The 26,391-nt window shown below is 44.2% G+C and overlaps 2 protein-coding genes across 2 annotated transcripts; one reads left to right on the top strand and one right to left on the bottom strand.

Annotated features, from left to right (window-relative positions):
• Positions 1 to 7,614: 7,614 nt before the first annotated feature.
• On the bottom strand, positions 7,615 to 16,872 carry cygb2 (cytoglobin 2). Its single transcript, XM_029682163.2, has 3 exons — positions 16,343 to 16,872; positions 10,078 to 10,309; positions 7,615 to 9,801 (listed from the first exon to the last, which is right to left on the bottom strand). Exons 1-3 carry the CDS (start codon positions 16,489 to 16,491, stop codon positions 9,637 to 9,639), a joined length of 546 nt encoding a protein of 181 aa, XP_029538023.1. The 5' UTR covers positions 16,492 to 16,872; the 3' UTR covers positions 7,615 to 9,636.
• A 5,590-nt stretch (positions 16,873 to 22,462) lies between these two features.
• On the top strand, positions 22,463 to 26,224 carry si:dkey-45d16.4 (scaffold attachment factor B1). The gene is made up of 4 exons (XM_029682162.2): positions 22,463 to 22,578; positions 23,490 to 23,754; positions 23,899 to 24,101; positions 25,239 to 26,224. Exons 1-4 carry the CDS (start codon positions 22,545 to 22,547, stop codon positions 25,574 to 25,576), a joined length of 840 nt encoding a protein of 279 aa, XP_029538022.1. The 5' UTR covers positions 22,463 to 22,544; the 3' UTR covers positions 25,577 to 26,224.
• The last annotated feature ends 167 nt before the right edge of the window (positions 26,225 to 26,391 follow it).

Here is a 26,391-nt window from a genome sequence, read left to right as displayed (position 1 = left end):
CCATGGGGGCTCCCTGTCCCACAATCCGGAGGGGCCAAGTTAGCGTAGCGTTAGCCTGTTAGCCTGTTCCAGTCCGCTGCCCGTATGTCTTTGCTAGACCCCTGCTAAAACCTGGCTGGATTAGCAGATGGCGATTAGACCAGATGAGATCACTGATACTGCACTAGCGTAAGCCACTATGTGATGTGTACGCACTTTCTCATTAATCTCTAATTAGACACGTATACCAGTTACATATGGAACTTCTGCTTCAGGTTCTGGACTAGAAAAAGTCTCAAGATGAATCATCTTCCTGTTTATCAACCAGCATTATCACTGGCTATCAATGCTACTACCATGATGTGCCCCACAGAAGCCTATATTGACGACTTCCCTTATGGAATACTTTTCATAGGCCCCTGAATGATACCTTGGCAACCTAATGAACTATTACAGGGAAAGGCGTAAAGAAGGAATGGGTGCTTTCTGTCTCTTCATGATCCCAGATGTCAATGAATGCCATCCTCCCCTGTCTTGTTAGAGTGAGGAGATTGTGAATGTGACCCTGGCATCTCGACATGGCCATTCTCATGGAATTCTATCAGCAAAGGAGACGTGAAACTCCTCGCGCCTGTCACAAATGTTCTGAAGCATGGGTATTGGATGGTTTTGGATCCACAGGAGCAGTGCCAGGAATGTGAATTGTACAAGTTATGTGCGCATCTCATCTCTGGCTTGGAGAAGTGTTCCTAATTGTGGATTCCTCAGGTTTCTCCTCCACAGCCCTGTCATGATGGAGAGCCTCTTGGATCCATAAATCGCCAAGAGATGTGTATCTAAGAACCACTGCCACTTGCATGGTTATGGTATCTTGCCCCAGCTATTTTTCCACTACATTTGTTTAATCAAGTCTTTTAACTCATATAGATTCACATTCAGATCAGTGAAAGGATGCTTGTTATTATGACTTTTTCCAAACCTGTTTGAGTGCAGTGACATTACACTGTCGTTAACATTGCTATTACTTAACCCTATATGACCCACGTGTCAAACTCATTCCACGGAGGGCCGAGTGTCTGTGGATTTTCCCTCCACCCTTGTACTTGATTGATGAATTAAGGTCACTAATTAGTAAGGAACTCCCCTCATCTGGTTGTCTAGGTCTTAAACCCAAAACCCGCAGACACTCCGCCTTCTGTGGAATGAGTATCACACCCCTGTTTTATGACATGGTCAAATATATCATAACCTGGTACATTTAACCCTTATTTTACCAAGTTGCAGCAACAACCTGGTCATGAGTTACGGTGGAGAAGAGAGTGTTTCTATGAATCAATTGGAGGCTGTGGATGATTAGGTAGCCATGGTAGTAAGAACAATGCTTATTAAGTCCTCTCCTATCATGACTAGAGAGGACCTGTATGTTGCTAGGAGTTCAAGTAAGTACCAACAGGCCTCTGGATGAGATATGTGTTGACATTACCTGTTGTACCATGAGGAGTTTACATAGCTACATAGGTGATGCATTGTTGATCTGCTGCCAAATGCTGTTCTCTTGTCCCTGACACTGCTGAGTCAGATAGGTAGGCAGGTGTGTGTTTGTGTGTGTGTGTGCACATGCGTGTGTGTGTGTGTTCCCTTTTCATTCACCGGTACTTCTCACCTTACTGTACAGCTTGGAATGTTGATGTAGGTGCACATGTGTGTTTGTGTCTTTGTTATCACCATGGGAACCTGGCCAAATGAGTCCCTGACTATCACCAGCGCTGGCTAGAATGTCAAGCTGGGTGACAAGAGACTGGTCGCCATGGTGAAACGTCACCATCCTGTCAACACAGCACACAGGGGAGCACACACACTGCTAAATACCATTGGAGTTATTCCTCTGCAGATACAGTAGGAGGTGGGAGATGTAGAATATACTACAGGGCTTAATCATTCAATTAAAACCAACATCTGGAAGTTTCCACAATATTGAGAATTCTTCCCGCCAACACTGTAAGACTCCGAGCAGTCATTGGATTTGCATTAATGTACAATAAAACAAAGTTATAACCACATCTGATGATACAGTACAGGATGATATATCGGCAAGAGACCCGGAATACATTACCATGTGGAATTTTAAAAAGGATGCCTTCTTTTTGAAGCTCCCACTGGTGCCCTTTTGATAAAGAACATTGCTCTGAGCATCAACCAGCGAACAGGCACGTCCGTTAATCATTGATAAATGACATTTACATCTCATTATTGAATTAGCAGAGTGAAACAGAGGGACTCGCAAACCCAGTACCTCTGGGCACCTGTAGGCAAGAGGTCCTGTGTGCTATTTCAGTCTTCTGCACCATAGGAGAGAAGGGGAGGGAAGATAAAAAGCCTAGCCTGGTCCCAGATCTGTTTTTGCTCTTGCGAATTAAATTGCTCATTGTCAATGGGTGACAAGGAGTTGACATGATAGCACAAACAGATCTGGGACCAAATCAAATCAAATCAAATTTTATTTGTCACATACACATGGTTGGCAGATGTTAATGCGAGTGTAGCGAAATGCTTGTGCTTCTAGTTCCGACAATGCAGTAATAAACCAACAAGTAATCTAACTAACAATTCCAAAACTACTGTCTTATACACAGTGTAAGGGGATAAGGAATATGTACATAAGGATATATGAATGAGTGATGGTACAGAGCAGCATACAGTAGATGGTATCGAGTACAGTATATACATATGAGATGAGTATGTAGACAAAGTAAACAAAGTGGCATAGTTAAAGTGGCTAGTGACATAAGGATGCAGTCGATGATCTAGAGTACAGTATATACGTATGCATATGAGATGAATAATGTAGGGTAAGTAACATTATATAAGGTAGCATTGTTTAAAGTGGCTAGTGATATATTTACATCATTTCCCATCAATTCCCATTATTAAAGTGGCTGGAGTTGGGTCAGTGTCAATGACAGTGTGTTGGCTGTTTAACAGTCTGATGGCCTTGAGATAGAAGCTGTTTTTCAGTCTCTCGGTCCCAGCTTTGATGCACCTGTACTGACCTCGCCTTCTGGATGATAGCGGGGTGAACAGGCAGTGGTTCGGGTGGTTGATGTCCTTGATGATACAGCCCGCCAGGATGCTCTCGATTGTGCATCTGTAGAAGGCTACTTCTCTTAGACTGGCGCTCTAAGAGAAGAGAATAGAGAACTGAGTAGAATTGACAAACTCATAGGAAAGGCTGCACAGTCTTGGAAGATGGCGCCGAAGAACATGGTTGACGTTTTATATTCTCCCAACCAATTGGGCTATTTTCTTCATTTTTATTGTGTATATAATGTTACTGCTACCGTCTCTTATGACGAAAACAACTTCTGGATATCAGAACAGCGATTACTCACCGCGGACTGGAATAAACTTTATGCTTTAAAGAGTCAGATGAGAAGGATATCCTGCTTTCACTGGAACAGGCCCAGATCCACGCCTTTTGCGTGAAGAAAAGACACAGGAAAAGGGGCCGCAGATCGGGCTGCCTTCTGAGAATCCGTAGGCGAGCAAGTAAACTGCCACTGACATCGTTCTTTTTGCTAACGTGCAATCATTGGAAAATAAAATAGATGACCTACAATTAAGATTATCCTACCAACAGGACATCAAAAACTGTAACATCTTATGTTTCACCGAGACTTGGCTGAACAACGATATGAACGATATAGAGCTAGTGGGATTTTCCATGCATTGTCAGAACAGAGACGCTACCTCTGGTAAGACGAGGGGTGGGTGGTGTGTCTATTTGTCAATAACAGCTGGTGCGCAATGTCTAATATTAAAGAAGTCTCGAGGTATTGCTCACCTGAGGTGGAGTACCTTATGATAAGCTGTAGACCACACTATCTACCAAGAGAGTTCTCATCTATATTATTCGTAGCCATCTATTTACCACCACAGAACGAAGCTGGCACTAAGACCGCTCTCAACCAACTCTATAAGGCCATAAGCAAAGAAGAAAATGCTCACCCAGAAGTGGCGCTCCTAGTGGCCAGGGACTTTAATGCAGGCAAACTTAAATTAGTTTACCAAATTTTTACCAGCATGTCACATGTGCAACCAGAGAAAATAAATCCTAGACCGCCTTTACTCCACACACAGAGATGCATACAATGCTCTCCCCGCCCTCCATTTGGAAAATCTAACCATAGTTATATCCTCCTGATTTCTGCTTACAAGCAAAAACTAAAACAGGAAGTACCAGTGACTTGGAAGTGGTCAGATACCGCGGCTGCTACACTACAGGAGTGTTTTGCTCGCACAGACTGGAATATTTTCCGTGATTCATCCAATGCCATTGAGGAGTACACCACCTCAGTCATCGGCTTCATCAATAAGTGCATCGACGACGTCGTCCCCACAGTGGCTGTACGTACATATCCCAACCAGAAGCCATTGATTACAGGCCTCATCGCTTTCAAGGAGCGGGAGACTACTCCGGATGCTTATAAGAAATCCCGCTATGCCTTCAAACAAGCAAAGTGTCAATAGAGGATTAAGATTGAATCCTACTACACCGGCTCTAATGCTCGTTGGATGTTAGAGGGCGTGAAAACTATTACGGATTACACAGGGAAACCTAAATGCGAGCTGCCCAGTGACGCGAGCCTACCAGACAAGCTAAATGCCTTTTATGCTCGCTTCAAGGCAAGAAACACTAAAGCATGCATGAGAGCACCAGCTGTTCTGGATGACTGTGTGATAGCGCTCTCGGTAGCCAATGTGAACAAAACCTTTAAACAGGTCAACATTTACAAATCCGCTGGGCCAGATGGATTACCAGGATGTGTACTCAAAGCATGTGCGGACCAACTGTCAAGTGTCTTCACTGACATTTTCAACCTCTCCCTGACCGAGTCTGTAATACCTACATGTTTCAAGCAGACCACCATAGCCCCTGTGCCCAAGGAAGTGAAGGTAACCTGCCTAAATGATTACCGCCTCATGGCACTCACGTCAGTAGCCATGAAGTGCTTTGAAAGGCTGGTCATGGCTCACATCAACAGCATCCTCCCAGACACACTAGACCCACTCCAATTCTCATACCGCCCCAACAGATCCATAGATGACGCAATCTCAATCACACTCCACACTGCCCTTTCTCACCTGGACAAAAGGAACACCTGTGTGAGAATGCTGTTAATTGACTATAGCTCAGCGTTCAACACCATAGTGCCCAAGAAGCTCATCACTAAGCTAAGGACTCTGGGACAGAACACCTTCTTCTGCAACTGGATCCTGGACTTCTTCATGGGCCGCCCCCAGGTGGTAAGAGTAGGCAACAACATGTCTGCCACGCTGATCCTTAACACTGGGGCCCCTCAGGGGTATGTACTCTCCTGTATTCCATGTTTGCCCACGACTGCTGAAGACACAACAGTGGTAGGCCTGATCACCGACTACGATGAGATGGCCTAAAGGGAGGAGGTCAGAGAACTGGCAGTGTGGTGCCAGGACAACAACCTCTCCCTCAATGTGAGCAAGACAAAGGAATTGATCATGGACTACGGGAAAAGGCGCGCCGAAGAGGCCCACTTTAACATCGACGGGGCTGTAGTGGAGCCGGTCGAGAGTTTCAAGTTCCTTGGTGTCCACATCACCAACGAACTATCATGGTCCAAATGTACCAAGGCAGTCGTGAAGAGGGCATGACAAAACCTTTTTCACCTCAGAAGACTGAAAAGATTTGGCATGGGTCCCCAGATCCTCTACAGCTGCACCATCAAGAGCATCCTGACCGGTTGCATCACCGCCTGGCATGGCAACTGCTCGGCATCACTGGGGCCAAGCTTCCTGCCATCCAGGACCTATACAATAGGCTGTGTCAGAATGCCCATAAAATTGTCAGAGACTCGGTACCGGTGCCCCCTATATATAACCTCATTATTGTTATTCTTATTGAGTTACTTTTATTTATTACTTTTTATTTGAGTCTACTTGGTAAATATTTTCTTAACTCTTCTTGAACTGCACTGTTGGGTTAAGAGATTGTAAGTAAGCCTTTCACGGTAAAGTCTACACTTGTTGTATTCGGCGAATGTGACAAATAATGTTTGATTTGAAAGTCAATATATACAGTTGAAGTCGGAAGTTTACATACATTTAAATTGCTGTCATTAAAACTAGTTTTTCAACCACTCCACAGATTTCTTGATAAAAAACTATAGTTTTGGCATGTCTGTTAGGACATCTACTTTGTGCATGACACAAGTAATTTTTCCAACAATTGTTCACAGACAGATTATTTCACTTATAACTCACTGTATAACAATTTCAGTGGGTCAGAAGTATAAAAAAATAATCATTGTAGACCTCCACAAGTCTGGTTCATCCTTGGGAGCAATTTCCAAACGCCTGGAGGTACCACGTTCATCTGTACAAACAATAGTACGCAAGTATAAACACCATGGGACCACGCAGCTGTCATACTCAGGAAGGAGACACGTTCTGTCTCCTAGAGATTAACTTACTTTGGTGCGAAAAGTGCAAATCAATCCCAGAACAACAGCAAAGGACCTTGTGAAGATGCTGGAGGAAACAGGCACAAAAGTATCTATATTCACAGTAAAACGAGACCTATATCAACATAACTTGAAAAGCTGCTCAGCAAGGAAGAAGCCACTGCTCCAAAACCGCCATAAAAAGCCAGACTACAGTTTGCAACTGCACATGGGGACAAAGATTGTACTTTTTGGAGAAATGTTCTCTGGTCTGATGAAACAAAAATATAACTGTTTGGCAATAATGAACATCGTTATGTTTGGAGGAAAAAGGGGGAGGCTTGCAAGCCGAAGAACACTATCCCAACCGTGAAGCACGGGGGTGGCAGCAACATGTTGTGGGGGTGCTTTGCTGCAGGAGGGACTGGTGCACTTCACAAAATAGATGGCATCATGAGGGAGGAAAATTATGTGGATATATTGAAGCAACATCTCAAGACATCAGTCAGGAAGTTAAAGCTTGGTCGCAAATGGGTCTTCCAAATGGACAATGACCCCAAGCATACTTCCAAAGTTGTGGCAAAATGGCTTAAGGACAACAAAGTGAAGGTATTGGAGTGGCCATTACAAAACCTTAACCTCAATCCTATAGAAAATGTGTGGGCAGAACTGAGAAAGCATGTGCGAGCAAGGAGGCCTACAAACCTGACTCGGTTACACCAGCTCTGTCAGGAGTAATGGACCAAAATTCACCCAACTTATTGTGGGAAGCTTGTGGAAGGCTACCCGAAACGTTGGACCCAAGTTAAACAATTTAAAGGCAATGCTACCAAATACTAATTGAGTGTATAGTAACTTCTGACCCACTGGGAATATGATGAAAGAAATAAAAGCTGAAATAAATAATTCTCTCTACTATTATTCTGACATTTCACATTCTTAAAATAAAGTGGTGATCCTAACTGACCTAAGACAGGGACTTTTTACTTGGATTAAATGTCAGGAATTGTGAAAAACTGAGTTTAAATGTATTTGGCAAAGGTGTATGTAAACTTCCGACTTCAACTGTACACTCTTGGTAGATATATTCCAGACACATTCAAATACATAAAACCTACAGTATCACACATTAAAAGACAGGTCACCCCTCTGAAACAAGTGTAGGTAATTATCACTTTATTGATAGTCATTGATAGTTCATTTCCACAGGTCTGCAAAGGTACACGTCTGTAGTAGGCTGTGCAAACATGCTAAAACAGCACAAAACCACTCCCACTCCCCCAGTCAACAAATGTATATAATCTCAGTCATACACAGTATTCCAAATACATATACAGATAATCATTTTGTTTTCTATATTTAGAAAAATATAAAGTCCAAGCTTTAAAACTGACTGACAAAAAAAGAAAATCACAACAAGAAGTCCCAGATGTAGTATATGATGTCTACATATGCTTAAGTGTGTGTGTGTTTGTGTGTGTGTGTGTTCACGAGAGACTGTCAGGGAGGAAAACTCTGCAGATGGAGGGTACGAGCTTATAGCTGAAGGGAGAAAAAAGATGATGTAGCCATTTTGTGAATTATGGGTGACAAGGGTTTAATAAAACAACCTGTCGGGGTGACTCAGGCCTAACACAAATACTCCTCCATCCCGAGCTACTCGGAGGAACAGAGGAGCCTGCCCTCTAACGGGGTTGTACTCAAGATCTGAAGTCAAATGTTTTGCTAACAGTGTGAGACTGGTGCCTGTATTGTACTGTAGGTGTAATGGGAGAGAGCATTTATTATATACAACGACTTCTACAGTAATCCACCTCATTTCCTCTCATCTACAGCCACTTGTCTCTTGCTGAATGAGTTTGTCATGTTGTGTTAGCTCAACTTCCTGTGTCAGTTAATTATCAGCCATGTAAGCCTACTGTATATCCTTCATCTCGTAACATTACTGCTGGCCTCCAAAGGAACAACAAAGGAGAAGGCAGTAGAATATGAGTAGAACTATATTATTAGCCAAGTAGCCATGGTAGCAAAGCAGATAGAGGGATGATTTCTCTCAGAATTTGGCCAGGGGAAAAAAAGGATGAGAGAGTAGGGGAGATATTTGATGAATGACCAGAAGAGGAAGAGCGGAGCCCCATTACTTCCTCATTAATGGTAAATGACAAAGCCGAGAGGGACCAGAGTGCAGGAGTTACCATCAGAGACACAGAGGAGATTGGATCTAAAGTGACATTCAAAATCCATTTGTAGTGTATTCAGGGAAAAGTCGGGAGCAGGGCTCCAACTTGTGTCATCGTATTGTACATGCCAACCCAACATGGTTTAAACTGTACCAAAGTGTCTAGACCTCTTGGTAGGGTTGTAGAGTGCTTAGTATATTAGATTTGGTCGATATGAATATTTTTTCTTACCTCAGTGGTTCAGAGGTAAAAGATATACTGATGCTACTTCAAAGGGTCCGTTGTATTTCAGAGACCTCCGGAGTCAGTTTCTTAATGAGGAAATGTAAACCAAGTAAATGCTCTGTAAATATTAGCATACGGGTGGTCAAAGTCGGCAGAGCAGTGTATGTGTGTGATTGTGTGTGTGTGCTCGTGCGTGCATGCATGCTTATAAAGAGGAGATGATACTCTAACAATGGTCTGTCAGCCTGTGGCTCTATCCCATCACTTTGAAACTGTTTAAAATAGCCAATTGCCGTATGGACAGGGTGTTAGCAAATGTTAGCAGATGGGTGTGTTTGCATAGTGCATGAGATGGGCATGGAAAGATACAGGGTGTATTTGGGAATCCAAAGTGGCATACTTTCAGTGAGCAACAAAACTCCCTAAAATGGAGCACTTAGTTCCCTTGAAAACATTGAAGATTTACAATACTACAATGAGTGTTGAATGAGGGCATAAGAGAATACACACACTCACTTACTGTACGCTATACAGACAACATCCCAGGAGCTATACAGACAACACCTCAGGGGCTATACAGTAAAGTACACACAATGAGTCAACAGGGAGAGGGGAACGACTCCCCCAAAAGTTGAACACAACAAGATATTCTATGAACAGTCTCAGCCCTAAAAATCACCTTCCTCCATCCCTGGACAGGGGCATTACAGAGACCAAACTTCCCCTTCAGGATCCGTACAGACCGTCACAGCCCTGCACTCCCCTGCTATCGCCCCTCACACTGCCGAGCTGGAGAGCTGCACCCAGCCAACCTCTGTGTAGGCGCCCGTCACATGCCAGTACACCGCCCCCATCAGTTTGGTCCACACCATTTGCACTTCTGCCGTGAAGAACTCTGGGAAGTCCTCCGACAACACCTCCAGCATTACACCACACAGGATCTGAGAGATGGAGAAAGGGAGGAAGTGAGATAAACAATGAGGAAAAAAGTGAGAGGAAGAGGATGGCAAGATGTAAGTAAAAATAAAAATTGGTAGATGAAGAAAGAGAGAGGAGTTAAAATGGAGGAGAGCAAACCCATCTAAAAAAACACCCTCAAAGCCTTTCCAGTTGGCCTCAAACAGAGAAACAGAGAGCAACGCAACTTCCGTCCTCTCCACTCGAAACCTTTCAGTGGGTTATTGGGGACCATTAACACAAACAAGCCACGCCCTCACCTTAAAGTACATAGGCTCCACCTTGTGTTTGACAGCATGCGCCTTGCCCACCAGAGCCAGAACAGAGGACACTTTCTCTGGGTCGTGGAGGTTCTCCACCACCGTGTTGATGGCGCTCATCACCCGGCGGGCGTGGTGCCTCAGCTGGACACTGCGCTCCATCTCCTCTGGGTCATCCATGTCCTGAAACTGGCTGAAGTACTGCTTGGCCGATGGGAAGTTCACAAAGAACCTGGAGGACAGAAGAGCAATAACATTCTTACTCTGTGATTTTCCTGAAACTTCTAGTGACACGGTGTATCTATGGCTCTGGGTAGAAGTTAGTGTACTCATAATATCATAATACCCACAGAACGACCGTGCAATCAAACAATATCAGGGGAAGTCCAAGAAACTTGGGGGCAAAAGACCCAGGGTTAGAGTTTGTACAGAGCCATGGTGGTACAAGCACAGCTTACGTGGATATCATCCATGCTGGTTTCAGTTGTTCCAGGTCAATGATATTCTAGTAAGACAATAACACTCTTATTTGAATGTCCTCATCATCCACACAGAGCAAAGCAGAAGATATCAACATGCCTACAGGCAATCAAATGATGTCAGTGCACAAATGAAGGATGAATAATATGTCAGTTAATACCCTCGGCAAAAGTCACTGGAATGACTGGAATCGGTACTAGTGGGGAATATGTACGCTTCATAACATTTGATCGAAGCGTTCAAGCGTGAAGATTTCTGAATCTGGTCATTGAATGGGACGCCCTGTGGCCATAAAGTCACGCGAGTTAATAAAACATTTCCAGAGACATTATCGCTCATTGTAATGTGTGACCTAGAGCTAATGAAAACTACCCAAAGTTTTCAAAGTGCACAATGTGCCTCAAGTTGTAATCAGCCTCGTTAACATAGCCCCATCTGCACCTAGGTGATTGGGTTTACTTATCACTTGTCACGACTTGGGCTTACGACTCAAGTCTCTTTGACGTCCTGCGAGTGGAGTGTTTACGTCCTGCGAGTGGAGTGTTTACGTCCTGCGAGTGGAGTGTTTACGTCCTGCGAGTGGAGTTTTTACGTCCTGCAAGTGGAGTGTTTACGTCCTGCGAGTGGAGTGTTTACGTCCTGCGAGTGGAGTGTTTATGTCCTGCAAGTGGAGTGTTTACGTCCTGCGAGTGGAGTGTTTACGTCCTGCGAGTGGAGTGTGCTTGTCATGACTTCTGGCGTCTATTTGGAGCCTTGGAGAATCTGCTCCGGGCGCCAACAACACGCAACGCGGGGTGATTGACAGGCGGGAGCGGTAAAGTGGTGCTGATGAGGCGAGGAGCATTAAGATATTTACGTTTCTTTGAGTGTAATTAGAGGCAGGTCCTGCTGGGGACCGGAGGAGCGAGACGGGTGGCAGTCGATGTTCCTCTCGGAGCAATTCACCCGCAGTGACTGTGCGTAGGAGGTTTCCTCTGCCTGAATGCTTTGGCATTGATTATGAGCCACATAACAATACCTGCCATACACAGCGATGAAAGATGAAAAAAATAAAAAACTCAATGTCCTGTGACTGCTTTGTCATCTACAAAAGTGACAGTAGATACCAGCCTTGTATGTCACAAAGTGCTTTTGTCAAGTCCTTCCCTCCCTAGTCACAGATACTCTATATCCTGCAGAACTACACACTATTCCTGAATGGAAAATAATGGAACTTCAAAAGGAAGAGCACCTCTCTGAGGATTAGTGGACTTCGCACAGAGGGTACTATGACTAATGTGTATGCCGTCTATGGACTATTTGAACTGCACGTTATTATTTAGGGCCATACAGTAAAGCCCATTTCTCCAACCACCCTATGAGATGTAAGCTGAGAGAATGGGAATCGCCCAGCTCTGTTATGATTGAAGGTCTACAGTTTTTACGTCCCCACCGCTGAGACTGACCACGTCGGGGCACCTCAATTAGCGGCTGTGTATTTTTGCCGACAAGACTATAATGAAGTTTCCACAAGCTTACAAAGCGGTGCACTGCTCGTACAGGGAGATATGTGGGGGATATTTTTAGATTTTTGACTCTGCTCTCACCCTTTCTGGTGAAAGCACAGCATGCTGTATATGTAAACAAATGAATAATTGAAACACACACACACACACACACACACATACACTCTCATTTTGTTTCACCCCTGACCCAATTTGACTCGTGTAGTTGCTTTACACCAGTGCGGCTGACTGGGTACGAGGGTTTAGTTATTCAGCGTTGGCCCCTGGCAGCAGCGCTACACTACACTACACTGCATCCCCGCAGATCCTGTGACATGCTATGCTACGCTAAAGAGGCGCCTGCTTGCCCATAGCTGTCCCCAAGCCAAGCTCTCCCAGCTGTCGCTGCTTCACTTTGTCTTTGAAACAACAAGGAACACTAGCATGTTGTTCCTTGCAGATAAACATGAAAGTCCCTTAGAGCTGTGTGAGGAAAGGACTTTTCATATACCTTGCCAATCCTCTTCAGGGAACCCTTTATAGGTACAAGAGTACTGTGCAATATACTGTTAAATATACAAACGGTGTATATCCACTTTTATATCTGCATGTATATTTCTACATCTCTATAATGCAAGACTGTTAAAACATTTGCCCTGAAAGCCTAACACAACCAGAACCAGAGCGTGAGATTGGAGTGTCTGGAGTGTCAAAGATGCTCTCACACTGAATTCCCCCAACCTGTCGCTGCATTTCAATGAAGTCATCAAAGCAGCACCATTAGTGGTTTGTTAGTCACATTCTAATTAGTCTTGAAGGGTTCTTTTCGGGAAGGCAACACGCTTCGAGTACTGAGAAAAACGACCTTGACAAACCTGTGCGAGCATTAGACACAGAGAGGTGGTTTCTCTTCATGGTCATTCAAAGCACCTCCGTGAAATCAAATCAACTCACATCTCCTCGGTCATCAAGATGGACCACTTTGGAGATGTATCCATCATGCTAGTATCAGAAGCATCCAGTCACAGCCCAATACTATTGCTCGATGTTTGGCGATTTCATTGAGCTGCCATTTGTACAGTACTCGAAATGGCCGGAGGTGGTCTCCTCATTGGTGAAATTGCATTTGTGCGCATTGATGATGACATTAGCCCAGGCTATTGTCCCTGTCTATTCTTTCCGACCATCCAAGCAGAAGGATACAAATGCAAATAGCTACGCGTTCACATGGCGAACCATGGAAGTCAACTGGAAAGTGGAAGGCTTTGACGCAGTAACCATCCACTCTTCAACGTGTTTTCAGGATAGCTATTAGACCATTATCCATTCCACACAGATGACCTGCTTACTCGGGCCATCTGCTTGTTAATAGGAGCAGGCCAATTAGTGGGTACAGAGGGATGTTAGGGAGTGTGACATACACACCTTCTCATTCAAGGGTTTTTCTTCATTTGTACTATTTTCTACGTTGTAGAATAATAGTGAAGACATCCAAACTATGAAATAACACATATGGAATCATGTACTAACCCAAAAAAGTGTTCAACAAATCAAAATGTATACATGATTTGAGATTCTTCAAGGTAGCCACCCTTTGCCTTGATGACAACTTTGCACATGCTTGGCATTCTCTCAACCAGCTTCACCTGGAATGCTTTTCCAAAAGTCTTAAAGGAGTTCCCACATACTCTGCGGTCGAACTCATTCCAAACCATCTCAATTGGTTGAGGTTGGGTGATTGTGGAGACCAGGTCATCTGATGCAGCACTCCATCTCACTCCTACTTGGTCAAATAGCCATTACACAGCCTGGAGGTGTGTTAGGTCATTGTCCAGTTGAAAAACAAGTGATAGTCCCACTAAGCGCAAACCAGATGGGATGGCATATTGCTGCAGAATGCTGTGGTATCCATGTTGGTTAAGTGTGCCTTGAATTCTAAATAAATCACAGAAAGTGTCACCATGAAGGCCTGATTCACGCAGTCTCCTCTGAACAGTTGATGTTGAGATGTGTCTGTCACTTGAACTCTGTGAAGCATATATTTGGGCTACAATTTCTGAGGCTGGTAACCCTAATTAACTTATCCTCTGCAGCAGAGGTAACTCTGTGTTTTTCTTTCCTGTAGTGGTCCTCATGAGAGCCAGTTTCATCATAGCGCTTGATGGTTTTTGCGATTGCACTTGAAGAAACTCTAAAAGTTCTTGACATTTTACACATTGACTGACCTTCATGTCTTAAAGTAATGATTGACTGTTGTTTCTCTTTGCTCATTTGAGCTGTTCTTGCAATAATATGGACTTGGTCTTTTATCAAATAGGGCTATCTTCTGTATACCACCACTACATTGTCACAACACAGCTGATTGGCTCAAATGCATTAAGAAGGAAAGAAATTCCACAAATGAACTTTTAACAAGGCACACCTGTTAATTGAAATGCATTCCAGGTGACTACCTCATGAAGCTGGTTGAGAGAATGCCAAGAGTGTGCAAAGTTGTCATCAAGGCAAAGGGTGGCTACCTTGAAGTGGCTACCTTCAAATATAACATATTTGTTTGGTTACTACATGATTCCATGTGTGTTATTTCCATGTGTTATTATTATTGATGTCTTCACTATTATTCTACAATGTAGAAAATAATACAAATAAAGAAAAACCCTTTAATGAGTAGGTGTGTCCAAACTTTGACTGGTACTGTAGGTGCAGATGAGAAGCTTTGCACTCAGGAGGATCATCAGACCCAGCAGAGCATTCAAGCCTGGGCATGTCAAGAGAGCCTGTGATCTTGATGTCAAGGGACAGAGAGAAATGAAAGATAGACAGAAAGAGACATAGTGAATAGAGAATGGGAGGGAGACTGAGAAAAGCGAGAGAAAGAAAGTGAGGGAGAGAGAGGAACAGATATGGAGAATGAGAGAGAGACAGTGAAGTGCCAAAGCTTGTTGCTGTTAACCACAGATAAGAATGCCACACACATGCACGTATGTACTCACTCACACACACACACACACACACACACACACACACACACACACACACACACACACACACACACACACACACACACACACACACACACAGAGAGAGAGAGAAAGAGACAACTCTACACACTCTCTGCCCTCAGAGCTTTCCCTAAGGGACTATCTTGTTGCTTCCACCCAAAATCAGAGCACATCACTGCCTTAGCGACGCCACGCTGTCTGTTTTAACGAGCCCTCTCGGCATTCCATGTGGAACACTGAGACAACACTGAGACAACACTGAGACAACACGGAGACAACACTGAGACAACACGGAGACAACACTGAGACAAAAGTCAAACGCATCCCAGCTCAGTCAGACAGCGACTCTTTCTTCAGATGCAGAGCCTCAGCATTAAGACCAACACAGACATACAAACAAAGTGACAGACAACTTGTAATATTAGAATTCAATAAATAAAGAATAATAAGCAGTCATTGAGGTGCCACAGAAAGGTACCTGCTAAACTGGTGGTTCAAGTCTAGAGTGACGATGTGACAGGTAAAAGATGTGAAATAGGTGTAAAGCACCAACTGAACAGCTAGAACAGGAATGTCTGCCTCAGACAGGAGGACATTTAAGCAGAAACGTGTGCTCTCCCTCAATTATCGTGTCTTACAAAAATAGTCCGTAGAATGAAGAGGGCTTCTGAGAAATAGCTTTTTAATGAGGACAGAAGTGAGTGAATGAGAGCATAATTGTGTGTATGTGGTCTGTGCAGTGTGGACTCAATCTCCCTGCCTTTTCCAGAGCCTGCTGTGGGATTTCATAAAAATGTATGAGCCCCCTCCAATCTGCACAAATCTATGGAAACCAAACATCCAGCCGTGCTCAGGTGCAGTAAACATCAGTAGAAATCTGTGTCTATATGTTGGTCAAGTCTAGTCCCAATTAACCCCAATCACCCTCCACTCACAACATTTTTTGCCCAAACTTTTCTATGACTGATAAGAGGCTGTACATGAGAACGTACTTTTTAAAATTGTACTCCACTAAAATTGTAGACCCCCCCCCCCCCGGTCCCACCAGCTACACAAACCTTATGAGGACCCCTGATACTCCACGTACCTTATCAGGACCCCTGATACTCCACATACCTTATGAGGACCACCAGCCGCAACACTATGAGGACTCTAAGCCCACGTACTTAATGAGGACCATCAGCCCTATGTGTGCCTGAGGAGGACCTCCAGCCCCACCACAATGGCGACCAACAGCCCCATCACTGTGGAGACCAACAACCCCACCACTATGAGGACCCCCCCCACCTGACCACATACCTTATGAGGACCGACACGCCCACGTCCTCGCAGTTCTCGTAGACGTGTACCCAGGTGTTCTGGATGATCTCCCGCTCGGCATCGGTCAGAGGCTCGGCCCGCTCCCCGCGCTCCATCGTCTCTCCTCCTACGTCTCTTGGCGACTCCATCCGAGACGACCTCCGCCGCAGCAGCTCGGAGGCTCCCGGCAGCAGCGAGCGGGGGAGGTAGGGAGCAAGGGAGGGGGGGAGGGAGAGGGAGAGCTGTGAACCCACGGCGACGGAGACGGAGGGATGGAGGAGAGAGAGAGACGGAGCAGCCGTGAACGCTACCCACCCACCCCCCACCAAAACCACCACTCTCTTCCTTCGCTCTCCTCTCCTCCACTGTTAATACCACTTCTTCTTTTTATTCCCCTCACTGTTTCTCTCTTTCTCCGTTTCTTTGTATCTTTCCTTCTCTCGTAGGGGAGCTGTCTTCCCTCTGAACTTCTGTGTTTGTGAGGACCTGATGGAATGACAGAGGGAGTGGGAGAGAGGGGTGGAGAGAAAAGAGAGGGGGTGGGGAGAGACAGAGAGAGGGGGTAGAATAGAGAGCATCTAGGATCTCTGTATTGTCCTCCCGCCTCCCTCTCACACACTTTCCTCTCTCTCCCTCCTTCCCCCCCTCTTCCTCTCTCTCCCTCCTTCCCCCCTCTTTCTCTCTCTCTTTCTCGCTTTCATTTTGTCTACCTAATGTGCGCGCACACGCAAACACACACACATGTATGCACACACATACACACGCACACAGGTCCTAGATGATCTCTATTCTACCTCCTCTCTTTTCTCTCCACCCCTCTCTCCCACTCCCTCCGTCATTCCATCAGGTCCTCACAAACACAGAGGTTCAGAGAGAAGACAGTTCCCGTACCAGAGAAGGAAAGAAAGAAAGTAACGGAGAGTGTGTGTGTGCGCTCGTGGTGGGGTTCTGTGTCGTCTCCTGAGAGAACCTGTATAAACTGTGACAGAAAAAGCTATAGGAAGCCTCCGTCTCTCCACAGACTCTCACAGGACATTGTGCCTGACCAATTGACAGGTAAAGCAGATAGAAGAGAGAGAGAGAGAGAGTAAAAAAGAGAGGTTACCATTTGCATTCAGGCTATTGAGAAAGATATGAAAGGTCAAGAAATCTCCACTCACAACTTTTTTGCCCAAACGTTTCTATGCCTGATAAGATGCTGCACATGAGAACGTCATTTTTTAAATTGTACTCCACTAAAATTGTAGACCCCCAGCCCCATCTCTGAGGACCCCCCCGCCCCCTGGTCCCACCAGTTACACAAACCTATGAGGACTCCCTGATAAGGGAGGTTAAACATGAATTCAAATGATATGTCATAGAGTATTTACTTCTCGCTGATTCATAAAAAAAACTTGATGAAACCATTCAAAAGTAAATTCAACAAAAGTCTTGGATCGCCTGGTTTGAAATGACACTTTTGATTTGTGCAGTGCAGACAGACCAACACAAGAAGATTGAAGAAACCTGCTACTGAAGGGGTCAATCTGCGTTGAAGATATTGAGAATTCCACATTTGACATTCTCTCAGTGGCTCGCCAAGCCAGAGACGGTTAATAAACTGCTGGCTAGACAAAAAGGGGGGACTACGGTGACAGTTTTATTGTGCCATAGAGTCTATAGAAAAAGCCTGCCTGCCGTTGAGATAGAGCTGTCACAGCGTTTGAAAGGTGACAGATTTATGCACAAAGCCAAGTGTGGCACCCATCAACACTACACTGAATTGCACACTAATGTCTGTCAGACTTTTCACGTGCCACTTTGGCTGCTTTTACACAGGCAGCCCAATTCTGATCTTTTGCCCAATTATTAGCAAAAGCTCTGATCTGATTGGTCATGAAGATCAGAAGTAGGATGCCTGTGTAAATGCAGCCTTAGGGTGAGCAAATATGTCTGTGATATAGGGCTTTGTCAAAACCTATATGGACATAATTAAATTACCACCGTCTCATATACATACAGAATACACTGTTCATAGCATAGTATGCGTATAAAGAATTTTCTACTGTGGGAATATAAAGTTATTGGACACTAACATCTACTGTAACACAAAGCATATTGCCAATTGGCAAAGGTTTGTTCAAAATCCCACTAGATTATGAAGACCAAGTCACAGACTACTCATACATGTACTGTATAAAGCATTTGTACTATGCAAATGTAGCCTTTGCCCAGTTAGCGTCTATGATGATGGTGTATGATAGAGAGGCGATAATATGAATACTATCTCAGACCTTGCAGGAAGTAAGCAACATGTACACTAACGCTTCGAATACACCGACAGGCGTCATTGGGAAAAATAGTACGCAGCATCATCTGGATATGTGCCGCAACAAAAGTTCAACATTCACCTTCTGCTACCATTTCTGTCAATCCGTCTACGCATACGTTCGATAAATCCAACGTATGCACCACACAGAACGCTCTGCAACGCAATGCTGCAAGGCAAACGCAGCGTTTCATTGGAAATTCGGGTGTACCAAAATGCAATGATGCTGTCGGTGTGATCGAAGCGTGAGTGTAAAAAAACATTAGGAAGGCATGCTCTTCCCATGACATAGACTGACCAGGTGAAAGCTCTGATCCCTTATTGATGTCACCTGTTAAATCCACTTCAATCAGTGTAGATCAGGGGTACCCAACCTTTCCTAGCATGAGAGCTCCTTGTAAAATGTTTAACATGTCGCGAGCGACACATTTTGTTGTTGTTGTTGCTTGCTGCTCATTCTTCTCTACTCCTCCATGCAACTCTTCCCCAGGTCATTTTTACGCTAATGCTACTCTCTGTCCATAATATATGCATAGTCACCTTAACCATACCTACATGTACATACTACCTCAATAAGCCTGACTAACCGGTGTCCCCCCCCCCCCCACACACATACCTTTTTTTCGCACTATTGGTTAGAGCCTGTAAGTAAGCATTTCACTGTAAGGTGAATACCTGTTGTATTCGGCGCACGTGACAAATAAACTTTGATTTGATTCTGTCAGTATACCTGGTAAAATAATGGTTAATAAACAATTCCAAGGGGGGCCCTGTGAAATGTGTGATTTCTATTACAAATTATGTTTTATCTTTTCCCAAATAAGGTTCTCGTTTGAATTATTCCTGGATTTAGATTTTGTTTTTCACTCTTAAAATGACAATTGTTGATAGAGAAACAACCAAATTGGATGTTCTGAGTCCATGTCAATGCTTAAATCACATCAGAAGGAACACAAATGGGTCTGGAAGAACACTAACACATTTTGTGATGAATGTGCCGTCTAAAGTGCTTGTGTAGCAGTGGTTCTCTACTGCTGCTGCTCATTTCATGGCAAAGTTTGCCACTAACGAATAATCGATACAAATTATATACTTTTGCCAGGTAAGTCTACTTTGCAGTTAACATTTAACCTCTACAGGATAACGGTTGAGCTAATGTAGGCTAATGTGATTAGCATGAGGTTGTAAGTAACAATAACATTTCCCAGGACATAGACATACCTGATATGGGCAGAAAGCTTGGCCTTTCTCTTGCATTTCAAAGAAGATGGAACAAAAAACAAACGCATGTTTTTGTCTTTGTATTATCTTTTACCAGATCTAATGTGTTATATTCTCCTACATTAATTTCACATTTCCACAAACTTCAAAGTGTTTCCTTTCAAATGGAATCAAGGAATCAGTACATCACTGGGGCCAGGCTTCCTGCCATCCAGGACCTATACAATAGGCGGTGACAGAGGAAAGCCCAGAAAATAGTCAGAGACTCCCGTCACCCAAGTTATAGAATGTTCTCTCTGCTATCGCACAGCAAGCTGTACCAGAGTGCCAAGTCTAGGACCAAAAGGCTCCTCAACAGCTTCTACCCCCAAGCCATAAGACTGCTGAACAATTCATAAAATCGCCACCGGACTATTTACATTGTGTGACTTTATTATTACTTCTTATTTGAGTCTACTTGAACCGCACTGTCGGTTAAGGGCTTGTAAGTAAGCATTTCACGGAAAAGTCTCCACTTGTTGTATTCGGGACAAATGTGACAAATAAAGTTTGATTTGATGAATATGCATATCCTTGCTTCAGGTCCTGAGCTACAGGCAGTCAGATTTGGGTATGTCATTATAGGTGGAAGTTTAAAAAAAAAGGGTCAGATTCTTAATTCATTGAAAAGGTTTTGGGAGAAAGTATTTCTGTCAACCTACAAGATGGTTATCACAGAGTGATAGACACATGAGCACACCACACAGACAGACAGACACAATATTGTTGGAAATATTAATTGGAAGATATTGTGTTAGGTTTGGCTTTTTAAGCCAATAGTGGCTAACCAGGGGTGGGATAATGTCAAGTTGTGTTGATTAAATAGTAGCGGGGAGCTTGAGGGGTCTGATACTTGTGAGATTTGTTTATGACAGTTTGCGGTGGAACACGAAAAAATTGCATGTACTTTCAGATTTGTTTGGCGAGCTACTCATAGGTGGGTTACGAGCTACTGGTAGCTTACGGGTTACGAGCTACTGGTAGCTTACGGGTTACGAGCTACTGGTAGCTTACGGGTTACGAGCTACTGGTAGCTTACGGGTTACGAGCTACTGGTAGCTTACGGGTTACGAGCTACTGGTAGCTTACGGGTTACGAGCTACTGGTAGCTTACGGGTTACGAGCTACTGGTAGCTTATGATCGACCTGTTGGAAATCGCTGGTTTAAATGAAGAGGAGACGGGTTAAAGAATCATTTTTAAGCCTTGAGACAACTGAGACATGGATTGTGTACGTGTTCCATTCTGAGGGTAAATAGGTAAAACAAAAGATTTAACTGCCTTTGAATGGGTATTGTAGTAGGTACCAGGCACACCAGTTTGAGTGTGTCAAGAACTGCAGAGCTGCTGGGTTTTTCACGCTCAACAGTTTTACATGTGTATTAAGAATGGTCCACCACCGAAAGGACATCCAGCAAACTTGACACAACCGTGGGAAGCATTAGAGTCAAAATGGGCCAACATTCATGTGGAACGCTTTCGACACCTTGTAGTCCATGCCCTGACGAATTGAGGCTGTTCTGACGGCAAAAGGGGTGTAACTCAATATTAGGTGTTCCTAATGTTTTGTACACTTAGTGTAGATGTACGTTTGTCTTCTTCAATGAGACACTGGTCAAGTAGGTCATCTCGAAGTGTCCTGAATGGCACCCTATTCCTTACTTTTGCACTTCTTTTGACCAGAGCCCGATGGGTACTGGTCAAAAGTAGTGCACTATTTATAGGGAATAGGGTGCCATTTAGAATACAACCTAGATGTGTGATTTTAGGAGTGTGCCTCCCTCTGGTCTGATGGGGAAGAGACCATTATAATGACTATTGCATAACTATTATGGTGATGTGTTATACACAGCACATTAAGCCTGTCCAATACCTCAGTAGATTTCATTAGCTCCAAGTCACTGTGACAAGATAAGTGCCTTGCTTGGGCCAGTAACTGAAAGGTTGCTTGTTCGAATCTCCAGGCAAACTAGGTGACAAATCGGTCAATGTGCCCTTGAGCAAGGCACTTCACCCTAATTGCTCCTGTAAATCGCTCTGGTTAAGAGCGTCTGTCACATGACTAAAATGTGAGAGAGTTGCAGGGGAACAGAGTGACGTGTGTGTGTGTAAGTAAGCGAGGTGGATGGGGTCAAAAGGTGGGAGGTAAGAGACCACCTGAATAATGATGATATTCAAATGTAATTATTCAACACATCATTTCAGTAGCTCTTGACCTGGAGGGTGAATTATGACATTTGAAGTGACACTCACTCTGACTGTTTAAGGTCAACAAAAATGATGCAGAATAGAACAATGGTATGTAGGTCAACCATGTATTCCAGATTGCCTGTTACCATGCCAAGTCGTAGCTACAAGTGAATATGTTTTGTATCATGGATTGCACAGAGCATCCAGACCCTTTTCTCTGATGGAATTGACTTCACTTGTCAGAACATACCAGAAACTTTACGCGCGGTACTTTGACCCCATCTTGTGGACACTCCGCGGTCCTGCACAAATTTCGACTCGCCAGTTTTGCCAGATTTCCAGAGAAGTTGAGTTACACGTCAGAATGGAACCGGTACTGGTGAGTGGACGTGTACTGTGACCTCAACATTTTGTGTGTATCAGCTGATCCCGGATATATGCAGATATGGAACGTGTGGTGGAGATGGCAAATAACGGTGGTGAGCCCGACATAAACTGCTACGTCTGACATTACATATTTTATTGTTCATAAATCCATAACCAGCATTTGTCATTTTTATGCGGCTCGTGTGATTTTCCTGTGCGCGCGCTGGCCCATAATAAACAATGCAACATGTATACTTTAATATTCTAACTGTGTTGCCTCTGCATGGGTAGACGTGCCGTGCTGCTTGCACTTGTGCCTGGAATGGCAAAGCATTTTAGCAACTATCCTACATCACCAGGCAAATAGGGGGCTTCGGCTTTTGCTTTGACAGTGAAAGTGATAATATCGGCTTTGCTTTGTATGACAGCTGATCCCCAATCGTCAACAAATAGCCTACAGGCCGTTCACAGTTAAATTACGTTTATGATTAAATACTTTGCCAGGGTTGTAATCATTATAGCCTATTCTGTTACACATCGTTTCGCCCTGTTACAAAACCGTTTACTCCAAACGGAAACCGCAAACGAGAGCTTCTCTTGGACAAATTCAAATAGAGCCCCACCCGTTTTCTTTACGCTTCCTTCTTAAACGGAATCGGTTTCCAAAATGTATACAACCCAGGTATGTTTCCCTAACATTCACCAATGTGAACCCCTTATATTCAGCCCAGTAGTTTATCTTGCAGCTCCCTATGAGACATCATGTTGAACTTCCTAGCCTATGCATCAAGATTGTATAAACTAGGCGGCCTACCAGTGGAGTTATTTCCTTACCATCTGGATTGTCTATCTAATTTCTGATGTAGCAATTGAGGAGGAACAGTCAGTGAAGCTTGAACGAGTGTTACAGGATAAGTATACTAAGGCCCAGACCTCTTGGCAAAGGTCATATGAGGATTCTATACCAATAGTCTACGACTTAGATATCGCCTCTCACTTTTTCCGTCCCCCTTCCTCTCCCCAGGTTTCTCCCTCGCCGGCCCCTCCACCACTCCCCGCAAGCGACAGGTGCGATTCTCCGCCCGCCACGACATCCTGCTGCTCCGTGAGGTCATTGCTCAGAACCCGTTCTGTTCCAAGGAGTCGGGTCGTATCTGGGCCCGTGTCGGGGAGATCATTACTGCTGCCCTGCAGGACGAGAGCTTCGAGGTGGACGCCCGGCGTTGCAGGGAGAGGACCATGCTGCTGCTGGACTACTACAAGAAGCAGGACTTCCCCAGCCTACGCAGGTTGGTCAAGACTGGCCAGAAGTTGACATTAGACATGCATACACAAGAGTCTACACAAGGCTTAATAGGAGGTATGTATTAGAAGCTGATACCCAACCCTGTGTGTCTGTGTCTGTTCATGCTTATGTGCCTGTATGTGTTCAGGTTTGGGACAGAGAGGCTGTATGCCCAGAAAGAAGACCTACTCCATGAGGTGTTGGAGCTGGAGGCAGAGAAGGGTCTTCTGGCCAGCGGGGAGAGTAAGTACCAGGATGAGGAACTCAGGAAACGAGCCCTGGAAGAGCTGGCTAGTCTACCAGAGCAGGACAAACCCATCATTATCTCCACACAAACAGGACAACCCAAAGGTAAGAACCCCATCCAAGTCTGTTAAGATCTGTGAGGTGAGAGAATAACTTTTAGATCTGTGATCATATCCAAAGGGAGGAAGGAAATAGGACACACACCTGAAGAGAATACTGTTATTATAGCCCTACTGTGACCAAACCAGTGGTTCTCCTGCAATTGCTTAGAATGCCCTGCCCTTGCCCCACATAAAACAGTATTCTCCTGTTTTAGAATGCCCCACATAAAACAGTATTCTCCTGTTTTAGAATGCCCTACCTAAAACAGTATTCTCCTGTTTTAGAATGCCCTGCCCTTGCCCCACATAAAACAGTATTCTCCTGTTTTAGAATGCCCTACCTAAAACACTATTCTCCTGTTTTAGAATGCCCTGCCCTTGCCCCACATAAAACAGTATTCTCCTGTTTTAGAATGCCCTACCTAAAACAGTATTCTCCTGTTTTAGAATGCCCTACCTAAAACACTATTCTCCTGTTTTAGAATGCCCTACCTAAAACACTATTCTCCTGTTTTAGAATGCCCCACCTAAAACACTATTCTCCTGTTTTAGAATGCCCTACCTAAAACACTATTCTCCTGTTTTAGAATGCCCTACCTAAAACACTATTCTCCTGTTTTAGAATGCCCTACATAAAACACTATTCTCCTGTTTTAGAATGCCCTACATAAAACACTATTCTCCTGTTTTAGAATGCCCTACCTAAAACACTATTCTCCTGTTTTAGAATGCCCTACCTAAAACACTATTCTCCTGTTTTAGAATTCCCTACCTAAAACACTATTCTCCTGTTTTAGAATGCCCTACCTAAAACACTATTCTCCTGTTTTAGAATGCCCTACCTAAAACACTATTCTCCTGTTTTAGAATGCCCTACCTAAAACACTATTCCCCTGTTTTAGAATGCCCTGCCCTTGCCCCACCTAAAACAGTATTCCCCTGTTTTAGGTGGCCTGCCCTTGCCCCACCTCTGTCTGTACTCAAGAGACTCTCACAGTGACATGTTTGCTCCTCAGCAAAAATGTTAAGAATGACTACAGACCAAAGTAATGATCACCAAAAAACGTTGACCTTTTTAGACTTTATCCTCCCCATCTCAACTATGTCCCTCTCTATTCTCTCCCCTCCCTGCCCCCTTCAGTCCCCATGACCCCAGAGCCCGAGGAGGAGCAGGAGGACCTGGCGGAGCTCTCGCTAGTCTCGGCGGCGCCCATGGCCAAGCAGCCTTGCCAATGCTGCTGCCAGACCTACTCAGAGATCCTCAGCTTCCTGGAGAAGCGCTCGGAGGCGGAACAACGACTGCGGGAGGAGGAGCTATCACTGAGGAGGGAGGAGCTAGAGATCCAGAGGAGTAAGATCACTCTGGAGAGAGAGAGGCTGGGGGCGGAGAGGAAGGAGAGGGAGAGGAGGTTCGAGCTGGAGAGCCAGGAAAGACAGGTCATATTGGACCTGCTAAAGGAGAAGGTGCTCAAAGGATGAGAGGATTGGTGGGCTGGTGGCGGGGGTAGGTGAGGGGCTGATGTAACCCTAGGTGTATGGTGTGGACATAACATTAAGACATTGGGAGGGTGGTACCTACCCCTGGATCGCACCCTCTGTCCTTTGTTCTACGCCAATGGCCTTAGTGAAGGAATCTGCTGTTACACCCATATCCAAGTGTGGAGATCCATGCCTAGCATTGAGCTAAGCTGGATGACCGTGTTCCACAAGGACACTGTGACTAAAAATAGGTAGCACATCCTCACACTGTACATACCCATACATTATCTTATTAAACAAACCCTTTGATGATAGAATAACAAGCTGTTCATCAAAAGTATTTTTTATAGTGAAAAGACAAATTGCCAACAATTCTCCCAATGTCAATTAACTCTTCAGTCAATTCTGACTTTATGGTCATTATTATGAAGCTGTTCCTGCTGAAAATTCCAAGAAAGTACTTACATAACCTACTAATGATATGGATGGCTGCAAGCAATTTAGAAACTGTATTTGTCAATTGAGGAAAGAGTGAAGACAAGTTTAAATACTGTATGTAGGCTAATTAGATTTCTAGGAAATATGACAAAGTTGTGTAACAATGTTTTACTTATTTGTATTGTATTGAATTACATATGACCTACCGTTCCCCTTGAAATACCACTTTTTAAGCATTTAAAACAGAATATGTTACCTACATGTTTCTTCTTCATAATAACTTATTACTTTAGCGACTCTTTACGTCTTTTGACGCCTGCTACGTAAGATTACTCTTTGACCTCGCGCCTGATTGAAGTGCTCTGAGTGGTTGAAAA

Source organism: Oncorhynchus nerka, linkage group LG15 (assembly GCF_034236695.1).
Source record: "Oncorhynchus nerka isolate Pitt River linkage group LG15, Oner_Uvic_2.0, whole genome shotgun sequence".
Classification (NCBI taxonomy): Eukaryota; Metazoa; Chordata; class Actinopteri; order Salmoniformes; family Salmonidae; genus Oncorhynchus; species Oncorhynchus nerka.
The sequence above is the reverse complement of the archived record's forward strand: the minus strand, read 5'-3'. Positions and strand labels throughout refer to the sequence as shown.

Coding starts and splice junctions, on each gene's coding strand:
- cygb2 (XM_029682163.2), bottom strand. CDS start 16,491: ATGGAGTCGCCAAGAGACGTAGGAGGAGAGACGATGGAGCGCGGGGAG. Junction 10,310..16,342: donor GGCGTGTCGGTCCTCATAAG/GTATGTGGTCAG, acceptor TCTGTCCTCCAG/GTTCTTTGTGAACTTCCCAT. Junction 9,802..10,077: donor TGGAGCCTATGTACTTTAAG/GTGAGGGCGTGG, acceptor TCCATCTCTCAG/ATCCTGTGTGGTGTAATGCT.
- si:dkey-45d16.4 (XM_029682162.2), top strand. CDS start 22,545: ATGGAACGTGTGGTGGAGATGGCAAATAACGGTG. Junction 23,755..23,898: donor GACTTCCCCAGCCTACGCAG/GTTGGTCAAGAC, acceptor GTATGTGTTCAG/GTTTGGGACAGAGAGGCTGT. Junction 24,102..25,238: donor ACAAACAGGACAACCCAAAG/GTAAGAACCCCA, acceptor TGCCCCCTTCAG/TCCCCATGACCCCAGAGCCC.